This window comes from Heterocephalus glaber, unplaced genomic scaffold, assembly GCF_053883595.1.
Source record: "Heterocephalus glaber isolate CG9 unplaced genomic scaffold, H.glaber_assembly_v1.0 deba00001773, whole genome shotgun sequence".
Classification (NCBI taxonomy): Eukaryota; Metazoa; Chordata; class Mammalia; order Rodentia; family Bathyergidae; genus Heterocephalus; species Heterocephalus glaber.
This window is the reverse complement of record NW_028258463.1, coordinates 6,784,450-6,800,711: the sequence shown is the minus strand read 5'-3', so window position 1 is coordinate 6,800,711 and position 16,262 is coordinate 6,784,450. Positions and strand designations below refer to the sequence as shown.

The window sequence follows — 16,262 nt, the reverse complement described above, 5'->3', positions numbered from 1 at the left end:
CGTGTCCCTGCCCGACCCCCCAGCTGGGGCAGACAGAAATGCCACTGGCACATCGTAAGTGTTTATTGAGAGAAACTGAGGACTGCCTCCCCCCACATGCAGGTGGGCACCTACTATGGCTCCTGACCAGCCTCCCCGCCAGGCCCAATGGTGCCATGCTCTGTATCTTAATGTCCCTTTGAAGTCCCTCTCTCTGCACAGATGGCCAAGGGGAAAAAAGGGCTGATCTCAGGGACAGAGCCTGGCCCTAAGCCACAGCCCTGGGCAGGAAGGAATGTGTCCGCATGCATTGATCCTGCCTACTGCTCCAGCACATGGGAGGGGTGGACAGGGCTCCTATCAGAAGCCCCCAGGCCCCACCAGCGACTGACCAGTGTCCCCGGAAATGGAGCTAGCAGCTAGTCAGCACAGCCCTGGGCGCTGTCTCTGGCCATCTCCTAAAAAGGACAGATGCCATCCCCAGGCTGATGGTAAATTCTACCCTCTGCTAGGGAGCCAGAGCCTGCACTAAGGCTGAACAGTGGCCTGGGCAGATGGGGGACAGCCAATGAGCCCCTCCAATCCAGTAGCTACTAGGTGACACCCCAGATTTTGCCTCTGCCTGGCTGGGGTGAAGGCTGGTGGGGAGGGGACCCCTCTGTCCCCTCCAGCTCCCTCATTTGCTGTGTCCCCAGAGAGGGCTCAGGAGCACTCTGCGGGAGCAGGAGAAGCGGGACCTGGCTCAGCAGGTCAAAGAAGTGCCAAACAGCCCTTCCAGGAGGGCAGTGTGTGTGGGGGGGCGCGCCATCCCACCCACAGGGACCCGCAGGACCGGGAAAGGGTCTTTGGCCTCCTGTCCCTCCAGAGGTCCCCAGAGGCTGGACCCCTCCCCGACACCCCCTGCTGCTCTCTGCTGTCCCGTGGAGGAGCTGGTTGGGACTCTACCCTGGCTGTGACTAGCTACAGTGCCCAGTGAACCCCGCAGCCACCTCAGAGGGATACAGCTCTCTCACCTACCCCTGCCAAGACGCCCGGCCTTCTTGGAGCCTGCGGCCCCTGGCCTGTCCCAGGACCCCTAGGGCACAGGCAGGCAAGTGCTGCAGCTCATGTCTGGCCCAGCGCCACCCTGGCTGGAGGCAGAGGGTCAGCTGGACCCGCGGGCACTCAGGCTTGCTTCAGCCTGGGCCTCTCTGCCTCTCCCCTTCCTCTGGCTCCCCCAGGAGCTCTGTGCCAAGCAAGTCCTGGAAATCGGGTTTATTTCGGGCCCTCCCCCTGGGGTCTCCCTCCGGGGGACTCTGGGTCCAGACGGGGAGAGGAGCACGTGCCCCGAGAATGTGGGCCAGGCCAGGCCAGCCCAAGCCCGGCCCAGGCCCAGCCTCCCTGGTGAGGCCTGCGCCTGCCGAGCTGAGCCGAGCAGGGGGTGCCGTGCCCAGTGCTGCGTGCCCTGCCCACCCCTAGCTCTTCTTGGCCTCCTGCTCACGCCGCCGAAGCTTGTCTCGCTGCCGGGCTGCCTTCTCCTGCGCCTTGCGCTCCTTCTCCGCGGCTGCCGCCAGCTCCTTCAGCTTCCGCTTCACCAGTGCCCGGTCATGCGCATTGCTGAGGCCCAGGCTCTGGGGAGGAATCCCAGGGTGGGGAGGGAAGCTCACCCGAACCCTCTGCCCAGCCCTGCCAAACTGGTTCTTCTCTGCCCTCAATGCTCCCTGCAGAGCCTTGAGGTCCTCCCAGAAGTGTGGCCTCTTTCTGCTCCCACACAGTGAGCTGCCCTGCCCAGATCTGGAGAGCGAGTGGCTGGAGGACAAGAGGGCTGAGCAGGAGACCAGCCAGGAAACCCAGCAGAGATCAGAGGCCACCCCTCTACCCTGTCTGTGACACACTGCTACCAGCTCCTCTGACGAGAATCAGAGTCAACCAACCCAGGGTTGGGGGCGGGAGATGTCCCTGGGAAACTTACTCAGTCCTGAAGGACAAGGTCAGCCTGGAGCAGAGCTCAGATTGGGTGGGGGGCTTGAGATTCAGGTTGGATTGGGGTCCCCAGTGAAAGGGCAAAAATTGGACAACGACCTTGCCTAGAGGTCACAGGTCCGGGCAATGACTAGAGATGGGGTGGAAAGGCCAGCCAAGGATGCTGGGCTGGCAGGTGAAGGTCAGGATGAGGGTCCCCGATCCTGAAGGTTGCCTCAGCTCCTGCTGGGTCATGACCTTGCACTTTGACCTACCTTCAGTTTGCTTCCGTCCAGCTGCAGCAGCTGCGGCCCGTCCACCTGCCGGGCAGCGAATTCGGCAGCATACTGCTCCAGGCTCAGGCTCTGCAGCCACTGGCCCACCTGCTGGCTGGTCCAGTGCTGGACAGCAGGGAGGGGCTCATCTAGGAACTGGGCAGAGACCACAGGACTGAGGGGGCTCGGCCTGCCCACCGGCCCCCCCGGGGTACTCAGGCCAGCTCTGCTCACCTCATCTGAAGACTGGGACAGGGTGTGGTAGGGGTAGGAGCACTTGACTTCCTCTTGAGGTTCGCTTGGGATCTTGGGGCTGCTGCTAGGTGGTGTGGAGTCGTCACTCAGGGTGGATTCCTGGATGGGAAGGTTCGAGTTTACCCCTAAGCCAAGGGAGCCCTCTGCAGCTGAATCCACCCCACAGAGGTGGGGGCCAAAGTCCTAGCCTAAGCCCCAAATTTGCTGGGTGCCCCTGTCCAGGAGCTTGGAGCTGCTAGGACACAGGCACAGGCCATGGTGACTTGTGTGAGGCATTAGGACCTGAAGGTAGGCAACCATACAGAAGACTCGGGGCTATAACTAAGCCAGACAGAATCTGGCGAAAGGTGCTGCTTCCTACACGCAGCCTACTGGGATTCCCCCAGGCTGGGCCAGGTGTCCCAGGTATGAGCCTCCCACCTGGCCTCTAGCTCCCCAGCTGGCATTTGCCCTCACTGGGCTGTGTCTTGATGGCCATGGTGTCCCCAGGGCCCAGCACAGGGGAAGGAAGAGTGAGAGACAGAGGAGGTGTGTGGATGAGTCCTGGGTAAATCCCTTATTTCTGGACCTTCACCTGCTCATCTGCCCAATGGGGAGGAGGATGCCTGCCTCCCTGCCTCACCGTTAAAGCAAAAACAAGTATCGGGGGCTTTATACACTGTCGAGTGCTGTGTGCACAGGCACTGCCTCAGTTCCTCTGTCTTACATCACAGGGCTGTGAGCTTTCAGGGCATGGTGCTGGGGCCCTATGCATCTCTATTTCTGAAGCTTCACCCACCAGGCAGGTGCCTGGCCCTTAACAAGCTGAGGCCTCAGAACTGAGCCCGACAGAACAGTTAGCTGTCAGGCCTGGAGACACAGGCTGAGTGAATGGTAGGGGCATCAGCATTCAGAGATGAGGCTGGAATGGAGCAGGCAATGAATGAGTCCAGGAATGAATGAATTCCTCAGAATATGAATGAGTAAGCAGAAGAATGAATGAATTCGGAGGATGGATGAAGTAGTGGATCTCTGAGTGGCTCCATGGATGAACAAAGGGACAGCAGGGAGGCCTGGACCACAGCAGGAAGCGTGTCCTCATGTCACCGGAGTCTAGGGGCCAGTTGGGGTACAAGAAAGTCCCAGGCTTACCTGGGAGGCTGACTTCTTAGGGCTGAAGCCCTCGTGTTTTGGGGAGCAGGCTGGGGAGGTGGTGCTGCCTGAGGATGCTGTGCCCTTGCCGCTGTCCGTGAACCAGGAAAAAGGCAGGAACGGTGAACCCCCTGACCTGCCGGAGCCCTCCACTGACTCCCTGTGGAGAGAGCGTCATGCATGGGTGTGGGCACCCGGGGTCAGTGGAGGCCAGGAAGGGCTGCCGGGGCACCTCTCACCTGCTGCCCATGGACAGGCGGTTGCTGCCCTTCTCCTTCCGGCTCTTGCCAGTGGAGGCCCGGCGGAGGGTGACCCTGTGGGAGGGAGGGAAGTGGGCCCAGTTGCCCACGGTGCCACCCTCACCCCTGCAGCTCTGAGCCCTGTGTCCTCCACTTACCCCAGGTCCAGGAACTTCCGGCGAGTCTTCTTATCCAGGCTGATAGTGGGGCTGGCGGGCTCAGGAGGGCTGGTGTCCCGGCTGTCATCTTCGGGGGAGAGAGGGAAGGAAATATCCCAAGTGGTGGCTTGCTGGGGAGACGAGGGGGTAGGAATTCTCTTGACAGAATTAGGCAGTCTGGCTCTGGTGCCCTTCACTAGCTGTGTGACCTAGGATATGTCGTGTTCCCTCTCTAAGCTTCCTTCCCCTCGAATATGAGGAAAATAACACTTGCCCCTTTTGTGGTACCTAATGCGATGCTCAGGAGAGCCTTTTACAAACTGTAAAGCACTTCACAAACTCAAATCGCAGGGATCACTACTACTTACTGTTAATTTTATTCTGGTTGTTTCTCTCCTAAACCAAGAGGACAGGGCGCCTCTATTTACGACCAGCAACCCAGCAGCACCTGGCACAGGAGCCCGCGTCTTTAAACGAGCGCAGGGCCCTGCAGTCCCGGCGCGTGCCGGCAGGGGACGTCGCGCTCACCTTCGCTGTGTGGCTCGGCGCGCGGGTGGCGGCGCACGAAGCTCGGGGAGCTGTCGGAGGAGGGCGCGGAGCGTGGCGGCGACCCCGAGGCGCCGGCCAGGCCCTCGTGCGACGCGGCGTTGTGCAGGGGCCGGTAGCGCGCGAGCGGCGAGGGCGGTGGCTCGTCCTCGTCCAGGCTGCGGCGCAACCCCGGAGGCTCCAGGCAGAAAGAGCCGCCGGCCGGGGAGCCCGGACCCGCGTGCAGAGGCGAGCGCAGCCGGTGCAGAGGGCTCCCGCAGCCGTCCGTCACCTGGGGGAGGGCACACTGTCCGCTGCACCCGAGACGAGCACGTCTGGGACCTCCTGGGGCCTGCAGGGAGGGTTTCCGCGTGTCCCAGGACTGAGGTGAGGTCTGCCTGCTTCACTTTCTAATTAGAGTATGATTGGTACTGAGCCCTCCTGCCTTAGCTTCCTGTCTGTAAGATAGGGTATTACCTTCCTCAGAAAGGTAGTGTGGGCCAGAGTTTGGTAGCATTTCTGTCAGATGCTTGGGTACAGAGATGATCCAGGAGCTGGAGGGGTGTGTGTGTGTGCGCGTGCATGCGTGAGTGCTGTCCCCACCTTGCCTCCGGGCCCATCGGAGCCTTCGCCATCCTCAGCAGAGCTGGCGCTGTCCCGAAGCCTGGAGCGGGAGGGCCGGTGTCTCCGGCCCTTGGCCAGTAGCTGGGCCCGGGCCTTGTGTAAACTGCTGTCCAGTCTGGCGGTCTCTGGCACAGCCAAGTCCAGGTCTGCAAACGGGATGAAGGGGGCAGAGACCACAGGCTGGGGACCGGCCAGGGCAGCTCATGGACACAGCACAGACCACCCTGTCTGCAGCTCAAACCCCCGTCTGGGTCCTAACGTATGGATAGGACTCTGCAAATGAGGGAGGAAGGAGGGAAGCAGGGCAGCACCTCCAGGGGTGCTAGGAGGAGGCTCCATGAGAAGAAGGCCTGGGGGACCAGGCTGCAGTGACCACAGTGACAATGGCTCAGAGAGGTCAGGTCCCTTGACCAAAGCTGTCAGCCAGAAGTAGCCTGGGATTGGAGCCTGGCTGGTCTAATTCCAGCAACTGGCCCTGCTGGGGACACTGTCTTGTGTCTTGCTGTGCCACATTCAGGGTTAGCAGCACTGAGCACATGGGGGCTGCAGTGGAAAGGCAGAGAGACCCCACGGGCCAGTGGCAATGGCAGTGGCAGGAAGAAGTCCCCCGGGCATTTGAAGCCTGCCCCTGCCATGCTGGGGTCTGTGGTCCTGAGCTAGTTCCCGCATGACACCTCGAAGGAAGAGTAGGTGAACCCCATGGATCCTGCAGAGCACCACTTCCGGGTCAGAGTTTTCACGTTTCCTGTGCCCTCCCTGGGAATGGCCTCACCCTGTACTGACCCTGACCTTGGGCCTGGGGTCTCCAAACAAGAAAGATTCTTGTGGGCCTTAGGATGGGTCAAGGCCATTCCTCCTTACCCTATCCCATCCCCTCATGCCCAACCTGCCTTGCTTATTCCCCTCTTGTCTGTAGACACCGCTGAAGTCACCCGTGGCTTAATGATCACTTATGTCTATTTCCAGTCCTGTCCCCTCCCCTGAGGGAACTTGGTTGGTTGAAGGCCTCCAGACACCTCAGATTCAACCCATCAAAAGTAATCTATCGGGCTGGGGATTTAGCTCAGTGGTTTCGGCGCCTGCTGCGCAAGCGCAAGGACCCAAGTTCAATCCCCGGCACCAAAAACAAAACAAAACAAAACAAAAAAGTAGTACATCAGATGGGACTGGCGGTGCACACCTGTAATCCCAACACTCAGGAGGCTGAGGCAGGAGGATCACCTCGAGTTTGAGGTCAGCCTGGGCTACATAGTGAGTTCAAGGCCAACCTGAACTATACATCGAGACCCTGTCTCAAAAAATAAGCAAAACGTGGCCAGGGATTTAGCTCAGTGGTTCCGCCGCCTGCCTCGCAAGCGAAAGGACCTGAGTTTTATCCCCGGTACCAAAAAAAAAAAACCAAGCAAAACAAACAAAAAAGGAACCCATCAGCCAAGTGTGGTGACACATGCCTATAATCCTCAGGAGGCTGAGGCAGGAGGATTGCAAGTGTGAGGCCTTAGCAAGCTGTCTCAAAAAGACAAACCCAAGCCCGTTGTCTTGCCTTGAAGACACTCCTCCTCTCTTCCTCAGCTCACTAAAAGGCCCACTGTGTGCCGAAGTTACCAGAGCCAGATGTCTGCTAACTCCTGTGTCCAATTATCCTCTTGGCACCTGTGCTTGGATGCCACCAGGCATCTTCCACTTCCAAGCCCACGTTGGACGCCTGGCCTCCGCCTCCCCATCCATGAGAACAGCAACCCCATCTTGCAGTGGCTCAGGCCATACCCCTGGGGGGGTCATCCTCGATGTCATTCGCACCTTGGAGCCTGATCCAGCCACTATTCCTCAGCTCCACTTTCAAAATATAACTAGGTGCCCTGGAATATTTATGCGGAAGTGATATGATGTTTTGGATTAAGTTCAAAATAATCCAGGGCCATGGGGGTAGAAGTGGGTAGAGGAGAAAGACTGCCCCGGACTGGCATGGTGGAGGCGGGGTGACAGAGAACTCTTGTGCTCCACTCCTGCGGCCGCGCACGTCTGAGGGTTTCCCGAGACGAACTACTGCTTCCGCACATGCCCACGCTCATATTCATGTCCGCATGTGGGGCAGAGAACCCACGGCCTCCCTGGCCCAGGTCAGCATCCTCTTTCCTCCATGACTACACAAAGCCTCCAGCTGGTCTTCCTACCTCCTCCCTTCCCCATGCAGTCTTATTTTCAGTATAGCAGCAGCAGTCAGAGTGATCCTAATGCAACATGTCAGCTCTGTCACTCCCCCACCCTGTACCCTCTGGTGATTCCATCCCCCATGGAGCAAGAGCCATAGTTTTCCCAGCAGCCTCTCAGACTTGTTCTGTGCTCCCCTCACCTCTCTGAGATGCTGCTTCTCTCCATCCCATGAACCCTGGACCCCAGGGCCTTTGCAAATGCTCTTTTGCCTTCCTAGAAGGATCCTGCCAGATTCCCGAGTGATTCTCTCACCCAGTTCCTCAGGTTTTTGCTCAAATGAGGCCCTCTCTGACTTCTCAATTTCTAACACCTTCCAGAGCCCCACTCCTATTTTTCCTACATCATTCATCATCCTCCAGCATGAAGAATACACACTCAAATTACTAGTTTTTTCCATCCATTAGAATATCAGCTCCATGTGGACAGCCTTTTTGTTCCCCACCACTGGCACAGGACAGTGCCAGGCACACAGTGATAGTAAATACTATTTGAATGGCAGAACAGATCTCTATTGATTGGGCTTCCCCAAAGGAACCTGGCCTGTCCCCTCCATCTGGACTGAACTGTCCCGGCTCAGGCCTCTGCCAGCAGCTGCCATCCCAAGCATCAAGCTCTCCCTGGCTCAGAGTGCAGCTCATGCCAGGAGCTCTTCGAGGCTTTGCTGGCTGGGGGAGCTGCAGTCCGGGACCCAGGCTGCACACTGGTCCCTGAGCAGCCCCTGCTTCACTTCAGTGTTTTCACCCCCAGGGCTGAGCTGGGGGGTGGGGGCCCTCCTTTCCCAGGTCCCAGGCACAGAACCTCTGGGCCCTGCCTGGAAGCAGCAGAGACTGAGGACTGAGCCGAACTGCAGAGCAGTGAGAGCTGCTGTGCTCTCAGGTGCTGGGTGCTGCCCCGGGTCTGCACAATCACTACGCAGCTCATCGAAACCTTCTGGAACCCAAGGAGTGAGGGACTCCAGGAAGCCGCAGGGCAGCCCTCATGTACTCAAGGGGACACAGTTGGTAAGAGCTTGCCTGGGTTACAGACGGGCAGCCTGGCTTGTTTGTAGCCACCATGCATGCTACATCCGTGTATTCTTTCTCCCTCTCTCTTTTTTGGGGGGGGAGGGTACTGGGGATTGAACTCAGGACCTTGCACTTTCGAGGCAGGCTCGGTGCCACTGAACTAAATCTCCGGCCCCTCTCTCTCTCTTCTTTTGAGACAAGGTCTCACTATGTAGTTCAGGCGGGCCTTGAACTCACTACATAGCCCAGGCCAGCCTTGAACTTGCGGTGATCCTCCTGCCTCAGCCTCCTGAGTGCTGGGATCACAGTTGACCATGACGCCTGGTGGGATATCCTTTCTGAAGTAGAGACGGGAGTGACTCTGAGTCCAAACCTTCATTTCATGGGTGGGAAACTGAAGCTCAGAGAGGAAAGGCCTGGTCTGGGTGCAGAGGGAGTTAGGATGGTGTCCAGGTCTCTTGAATCCTCTGTTCTCCTGGCACTCAGGCAACTTGTACCTGGGAGAAAGACCCTCTGCTCCCAACTCTGGGCCATGCAGGCATCTTAAGGTGGAGAAGGCGGAGGGCACAGGGGCTCCAGAGGGCTTGGGGCCTTGAGGCAAGGTGGGGCGGCCTCTCTGGGTTTCTGGGCCACCAGCCCCTCCATCCCTTTTCCATCTCTTCCCTGTTCTCTGCTCCTCCTCCTCCTCCTCCTTTCTCCCCCTCTTCCTCCCTCTCTAGGCCCTGGGCAGTGGAAGTAATGAATATTTAATCGCTTTTCACATCAGGAAGCAGAGCTCAGCTACCTCAGCAAAGAAGAGGAAAACAAAAAGGGTTGGGTGGGAGCAGAGGGTAGGGAGTATGGGGAGTGGAGGCAGAAAAGCCCAGCGAAGGCAGAGCTCGCCTGTCAGGCCAGGGTCAGGGAGGGCCTGGGCTGGAGCTGAGGCCTTGGGAGCACCAGCGAGCTAGGGTGGGTGGGGGTCCTGGCGCGGCAGGGAGGAAGAGGACAGAGGAAGGTGGAGACAGAGAGAGAAGGGTGCCAGGGCGCTGAGGCACAAGAGCCCTCCAGACTGCACACCTCCCGGGAGTCCTCCCTGCAGCCAAGCCCAGCCGCCTTCTGGCCCAGTGCCTGCTGGGAGCTCTGCCCCGCTGGGTCCCCCTGACGGCCCGGGTGGCGAGGCGAGTCGTCCACACCAGTGTGCGTCAAGGGCTGGCCTGGGGCCCGGAGGCAGAGTGTGTGCTGCGCAGCCATGTAGGGTGAGGTTCTGCGCCCTCCTGTATGAGACTGGGAGGTCTCGTGTGGCGTCTGGTTGGAGTAGACAGGCGTACAGTACAGGGGGTAGGAGCAGGGAGTCGAGCAGTCTGAGGTTCCAGCTTGGCCACTAACTTGCCATGTGATCTTTTTTGTTGTTTTTGAGTCATAGTCTCGCTATGTAATTCGGGCTGGCCTTGAACTCACTTTGTAGCACAGGCTGGCCTCAAACTGGAGACAATCCTCCTGCCTCAGCCTCCTGAGTGTGGGGAGTATAGGCATGCGCCACCACATCTGACTATTGCCATGTGATCTTTAAAGCAAACCACTTCAGCACTCTGCCCCCTACACTCCTTGTGTGTAAAGTGGGCTTCTTACACACACACACACACACACACACACACACACACACACACACGCAGGAGCCCACCCTGCCCAAGTCTGCTTTTCTCTATTTAGGGCCCAGGGTGTTGGGAGGATGTGCTGTATGGCTCTGTCTATGCTATAGACAGAACCACAAGAACTTACCAAAAACCTCATCGGCGGGGTCTCGGAGCTTTGAAGAAGCCATGACTCAAGTGAGCTGAGAGGAGAGAGAGAGACAGACAGACAGACACTGGATAAGTTCAAGTTGGTTGAGTCTGGAGAGGGGCCCAGGGCTTCCTGCTCCTGGCCCACTGTCCCTTACCTTCCCTAAAACCCTTCCTGCTGCCCCGGAAGGAGAAGCCACCTGGCTCTTCCCCCAGACTGGAAGGTGCTGGGCAGGAGGCTGAGGCAGAAGGCTGGGCTGAAGCCAGTCCAGGGCAGAGACACAGCAGAGCCCTGAGTGCTGGCTGGAGCCAATCAGCTGTTGACTTCACACCCAGCCGTCTCGGGCCTCTCCATCATTAGCACCCCCTAATAGCTTTCAGTCATCATAAACTGTCCAACATCAAGTCTCGGGAAATCACGGAGATTATTAAATTCAATCCTCTCATTTTACAAGCACAGAAACAGAGGAGGGAGTGGCTGGCCGAGATCACATAGCAGGTTAATGTCAAATACAGGCTCTTCCACCCATCCATCCACCTACCCATTTATTTACTCATCCATCTATCCATTCACCTATCTGTCCACCCATCCACCCCCTCCATCTGTCTGTCTGTCCATGCATCCATCCAATATCCAGCCCTCCATCCATAATCTCCCACCATCCGTCTACACACCACCTTTGCAGCTCTCCATTCTCCATCCACCTTTCGCCTGCCTGTCATCCAATCCTGCCCCTCCTCTGCCCTCCCCACCCTGCCTCATGGGGCCCTCTCCACCTGCTTTTCTGAACATGAGCTGCTCAGGAAGCTGGCACCACCAGCAGGGCCACTGTTCTAGGATCTCACTGCTCACGGACCTCACGGTTCTTGACAAACACACAGATTCGGGAGGGAGGGAGCAGTGCTCGAGGCAGAACAGTGGACAGTCAAGCTTCCGAAGCATGGAGATGTTCTGGGAAGAGGTGTGCAGGGACAGGGCTGTTTTGTTACTGTGTTTGGTGGGAGGCCAGGTAAGGAAGCGGGATCCATGCAGCTGAAGAGAGGTCACGCACAATCCACTCCTCCTCTTCAGTTACTTCGCAGACATATGCTCACTGTGAGCCGGCCAGGCTTGGAATCTTAGTGGCCCCACTTTACAGATGTGGAAACTGAGATGCAGGAGTTAAGAGGAGGAGCTCTAGCCTGACCCTGGTCTCCTCCCTCTCAGCTCTATCCTGGGGGACAGGACACTGCCCGGAGGAGACTGGGGTGGAGGGAAGGGAGTTGGCCCATACTGGCTAGCATTAGGGCGGCCCCAACCATGGCTACCCTGGCCCAGCAGGAAATAAGGTGTGGGGTGTTCAGGGCCTCCAAGAACCCTCCTGCCATTCTTGAAGACATGTGGCCAAGATCTAAATATTTCTTCCCATTCTCAAAGGCCAGATGCAAAGGAAAAATGTCCCTTAGAAAGAACCAAATTCCATCGCTGGGTTATAATGCCTTATCTGACAAGGACCTCCTTGCCACTTCCTCCAGAAAGCTGTCCTAGGTAGCCCTCCTTCCTCCCATTTGTCTACAATTCCCGTTTCCAAATCCATCCATTCCCAACCACTGGAAAATGGAGAATTTGGGATACCTCCATTGATCCCCTATATAGATCTTCTCTCTCTGACAGGGGACCCCCTGAAGTTAGGAACTGCCTCTCCCATGGAATGGGGACTCTCCACAGGCAGCCATGTGCCTCCTGTCTTAGACACAGAGAATGGACAGCCATGTGTCCTTCATTAGGGGCCCCAGTCCAGTACTGAGACCCGCTTGTGGCTGGCGAGTACCCCCCAGGACGGGCTGGGGCCTCCAGCTCCCACCCCTGGTTGGACCATCCTGATTCAGCACAAACTGCCTTCTCTCCTTCCTCCAAAGGCCAGCTCCTTTCCGTGTGGCCTGGGGGACTCTCCCTACACTGTCCCATGGGGAACTCCAGGGGAGCACCATATCAAGGAGGTGGCCAGACCCTTGCCATCCAAAGTTCTCCTTCCCAAACTGAGCCCTGGAAAATTAGCCAACCCACCCTTAAACACACACACACACACACACACACACACACACACTCACACACACACTCAACCAGGTAACTCCCCCCACCCAGCTCCTAGGGGAGCATCCGTGACTCCTGACCCTTCTCTGGGCCAGAGGCAGGTGAGCTCACAGATAGCTAGGACCCAAAGGAAGGAAGGAAGGAGAGAAAGAGAAGGTGCCCATCCTGGGGAGGCCGCTGGAGTAGGAGCCAACAGCCATACAGACTGGCGGGGTCCACAGGAGCAGAGAAGAAAGCACGAAAGAGCGGCCAGAGTCCGGCCAGGGCAGCCTGGGGAAGAGGGCTGTTGGCCCTGAGCAGGCCGGTGCAGAGGAGGGAGAACCACTGCCCTGCAGCAAGAGGAAAGAAAGGGGCCCAGGAAGGGGGGTGACCGGGGAAGGCGGGGAAGGGGGGACGAGAGGTCGGTGGTAGCGGTTGTAGGTTAGGGAGGCGGTGCCTCTCCCCACGCCTGCTGGCGCGGACACCCCGTCAAAGCCCCCTGGAGATGGGGGGACAGGCCATCTATCCTCCGGGGGCCCCTCTCCCGCATCAGGAGGGTGAGCAGTTTCTCTCCAACCCCACCAGTCCAACTCCGCGCCGGGCAAGGAGGAGTTAAACCCCGTCCCCTTCCCCCACACCAGTTTTTCATTAATTTCCCCGGGCGGGAGGGAGGGGATTAGGGACACAAATCCTATCCCCGCCCCCTCCCCTGACAGCCCAGCTCCCCAGCCTGTGCGGTCCCCCTGGGGATCGGGAAGAAAGACCCTGGTCGCTGGGCTCCATCCAACCCCCCTCGGGGTCCCGCTCCCCAGTGCACCCCTCACCTCCAGCCTCGGTCATCTTCAGCGTCCGGCGCCTCGGGAACCCCTCAGGCCCATGGTGCTCGAGGCGGGGCCCGGCGGGAGGGGCAGGGGCCGTCACCCCGGCCGCGGGGGGCTGCGGGCCGGCTCGAGCCGCTCCATGCCGGGTGGGGGTGGGGTCGGCGGGGAGGGCCCCGAGGCGGGAAGGTACGGAGCGCGGACAGGACGGGACCGAGGGCGAAGGTTTGCGGGGAGAAGCAGGAGGCGCGGGCGGGGCTGGACCGGAGGACCTGACGGGAGGATGCTCGGTGTGTGCGTGCGCGCGTGTGTGTGCGCGTGTGCGTGTGTGTGTGTGTGCGTGTGTGTGCGTGTGTGTGGAGAGCGGGAGGGAGAGCGCGAGCGCCACCTCCCGCCCCGCCCCCGCAGTCCCCGCCCGCCAGGCTGAGGCGCTCGGCGTCGCGTCCGCCCGGTCTGCGGGGGTCCCCGGGCTGTGTGGTGGGCGCGCGGCGGGGAGGCCAAGCGCCCCGAGACAAAGAGCCGGGGGAGGGGCGGCCGGGACGGAGGGGCGGGGGCGGAGGGAGCGCGGCCCGGCCGGGGACCGAGTCGCAGCTACTAATGGGGCCGCGGGGGACGCTGCGCCCCGAGTCTGCGCGGGGCGGGGCGGGGCAGCCGGGCAGGCGGCCCCACTTTGGGACCCACGGGCTCCTGGCTCCTCCGCAGGGTCTGGGAGGGCACCTGATTCATTCATTTAACGAACATGCCCGGAGACGCCAGCTGGAGTGCCAGGGTTGGAGAGGACCGCGGTGAACGGTCGGGGGAAGGGGGGTGCAGACCAGTAGGGGGCCCCGACTCACAGGACGCTTCGCGGGGAGGGCTCCTAGCCCGGCCTGGAGCTGGGGACGGGGAGGATTTCCAAATGAGATGCGTGGCTCCCCGAGCCGGCAGGGTTGGGAGAGGTGGCGGTGTGGCCTTGGGGGTGGGAGGACCACAGAGGAAGACAGGGGAGGCGCCCGCAAGGTTTGCGTTACTTTACCAGCCGAGGGTAAAAATTAAAAAACAAAAACAAGTTTACCAGAGGAGGGAGGATCTCGGATCTGCATTTAGGAAGAACCTGGGGTCCTCGCTGGGGAACAGATTGGCTGGGGAACAGATTGCTTTCGCAGCGCAGGCCGGAAGCAGGGAGCCCCCTCAGGAGACAGAGGGCATCAGGGATCATAAGATGAGAGATCAGACTGAGAACTATGCAAGATGTAGGACTGGCTTTGGGGGCCAGCTGGACAAAGAACTGAGAGAGGAGGGTCCAGCATGGAGGTGGGTCTTGGCTGGATGCTGGGAGCCCTGGAGCTGGTGGGGGTGGGGATGGATGCTCTCAGACTTGGACCTGGTGGCAGGCCAGCCAGGGGCGATAACGTTATCTCCAAGGGCTAGCTACCCTACGGCAGGGCTGGCAGCCTGGCAGAGCTGGCAGGACTGGGAGTGTGCTGCACTCTACCAAGCACTTCCCAGGTTACCTAATGTCATCCTCATGACCCTAGAGGTAAGATGTTCTCTTGCCCCCCCACTCCTACCCTGGAGAAACCAGTCTTGAGAGAAGGCCAACGCGTTGTTCAGGAGGGAGTGGTGAATGGAGAAGGGTCCAGGGCTCTGGGGAGGGGTGTGGCGTTTCAGGGATAGACTATTCCCTGGTGGCCCAAGGAGTCCACAGGCCAAGGGCTGTGAAAAGTGTCAGGTTGAGCAAGGAAGGTCCGGACTGTGGGTGAGCACATAATCAATAGTCTCAGGGGCGGAGGGTACCCCATGAGATCTGTGAGATTGGGGAGGGGGGTCCTCAGAACCTGTGGACAGCCACCAGGTTCTGGCTAGACCTGGGGAAGGGGTGGTGTCTTTGGTGGCAACATTTAAGGCTATATTTGGGGTCTTTAAAGATGATACGGTTTGAGTTCGAACTTCGGTACCAAATATATATATATATGGTCTGTGGGATGTGGCAGCGCACACCTGTAATCCCAGCTTCTCGGGTAGCTGAGGCAGGATTGCAAGTCTGAGCCCAGTCTGGGCAACTTACTCAGATCTTGTCTCAAAATAAAACTTTTTTTTAAAGGCGGGGGGGCTGAAGGTGTAGCTCTGTGGTAGAACACTTGCCTAGCATTTGCCTGTGCACGGCCCTGGGTTCAACCCCCAGTACCGCAAATAAATAAATCTTTTTAAAAGAGGATGTGGTTTGCAGGCATGTGCTGAAATGTAGGTGTGGGCTGGAGTGGGGAATTGATTATGCAACCCTGTAGATCCCAAGGGGCAGGAGATGATGGGATACAGGCAGTGATGGGCAGCAGAGGGGTGTGTACTCAGGGAGGAAGTCTGCTAGGCCACAGGACTTGGGAGGTCCCGTTCCTTGCGAGACCCAAACTCCTGGGAGCTGAGAAATCCCCCTTCTCTGATTCCCCTGCCCTAAGGCAAGTGTTGGGGTTGTGGGAAACCTGCTCAGCTCCTGAGAACTCCAAACTCCAGGGGACCTGGGTAGGGGATGGGGACTGGGATGGGACAGAAAGCTAAGGTGACAAGCCTCACACAGGACTGAGAAACTCCCAGCAAAGCCGTATACCGCACCCCCAGCAACACAACACACTCAGGCTTAGACACGAGGGGCTACTTGGCCCATCTTCTGGGACAATGTGTAAGGCCCCTCCCCTGGACTCCAGGTCAGCTAGGGACAGCAGGACTCTACCTGGATGGCAGCAGAAGCCCTCAGTTCATGTCTGCCTCCACTCACTGAGGCCCATCCGAGTCACTTCTCAGGACTTCTTGGGATTCAGTGACCACGGGGCTGCAGCCTGTGTTTGGTGGCCTGTGACCATGGATTCAGCACCTGGATCTGTCTGGTGTCCCCAAGCACTCCAAAGATGACCCACTGGCTGGAGATGCCCTGAGAGGCATGGCCACTGTCCCTAGGGATCCAGGTGACCCTCAGGTGCATGGCAGGACTGTACAGGTACCACATGACCCGGAGATGTAGATCTAGAATTTGGGGAGGGGCAGTTACGGGAAGCCACACTTCGGCCTGACAGGAATGTGACCTGTGTGGCAGAGCCATCCCCAAGGGAGTGCAGCTTCAGTTGTCACTGGAATTGAGGTAGATACCATTCATCTTAGGGTGCTAGGAACCCAGGGTGACCCTGAAGTGTCCCGTGGCTGGGAGGGGAAGGTGAGCAGCCCCTTGGGGCTGAGCCCCAGGACCCAGGCTGGCTTCTGTCCAGCATGTGCACCAGAGCACTGTCGGAAGCTCCTGTGCCCCCTACACCTCGCC

At 59.0% G+C, this 16,262-nt stretch overlaps 1 protein-coding gene across 4 annotated transcripts; it reads right to left on the bottom strand.

Moving 5' to 3' along the window:
- Positions 1 to 45: 45 nt before the first annotated feature.
- Samd14 (sterile alpha motif domain containing 14) lies at positions 46 to 13,322 on the bottom strand. 4 transcript variants are annotated; one of them, XM_013077695.3, is made up of 10 exons: positions 12,983 to 13,322; positions 10,104 to 10,158; positions 5,107 to 5,273; positions 4,507 to 4,795; positions 3,979 to 4,066; positions 3,821 to 3,895; positions 3,582 to 3,741; positions 2,430 to 2,549; positions 2,196 to 2,351; positions 46 to 1,589 (listed from the first exon to the last, which is right to left on the bottom strand). In XM_013077695.3, the coding sequence occupies exons 2-10, from the start codon at positions 10,144 to 10,146 to the stop codon at positions 1,434 to 1,436; spliced, it is 1,254 nt and encodes a 417-aa protein (XP_012933149.1). In that variant the 5' UTR covers positions 10,147 to 10,158; positions 12,983 to 13,322; the 3' UTR covers positions 46 to 1,433. The 4 variants fall into 4 exon arrangements, with proteins under 4 accessions (XP_012933149.1, XP_012933147.1, XP_087058478.1 ...); XM_013077693.3 differs by having other exon boundaries at positions 4,507 to 4,855; positions 12,983 to 13,314; XM_087202352.1 differs by lacking the exon at positions 12,983 to 13,322 and adding an exon at positions 12,291 to 12,406 and having other exon boundaries at positions 4,507 to 4,855.
- Between the last annotated feature and the right edge of the window lie 2,940 nt (positions 13,323 to 16,262).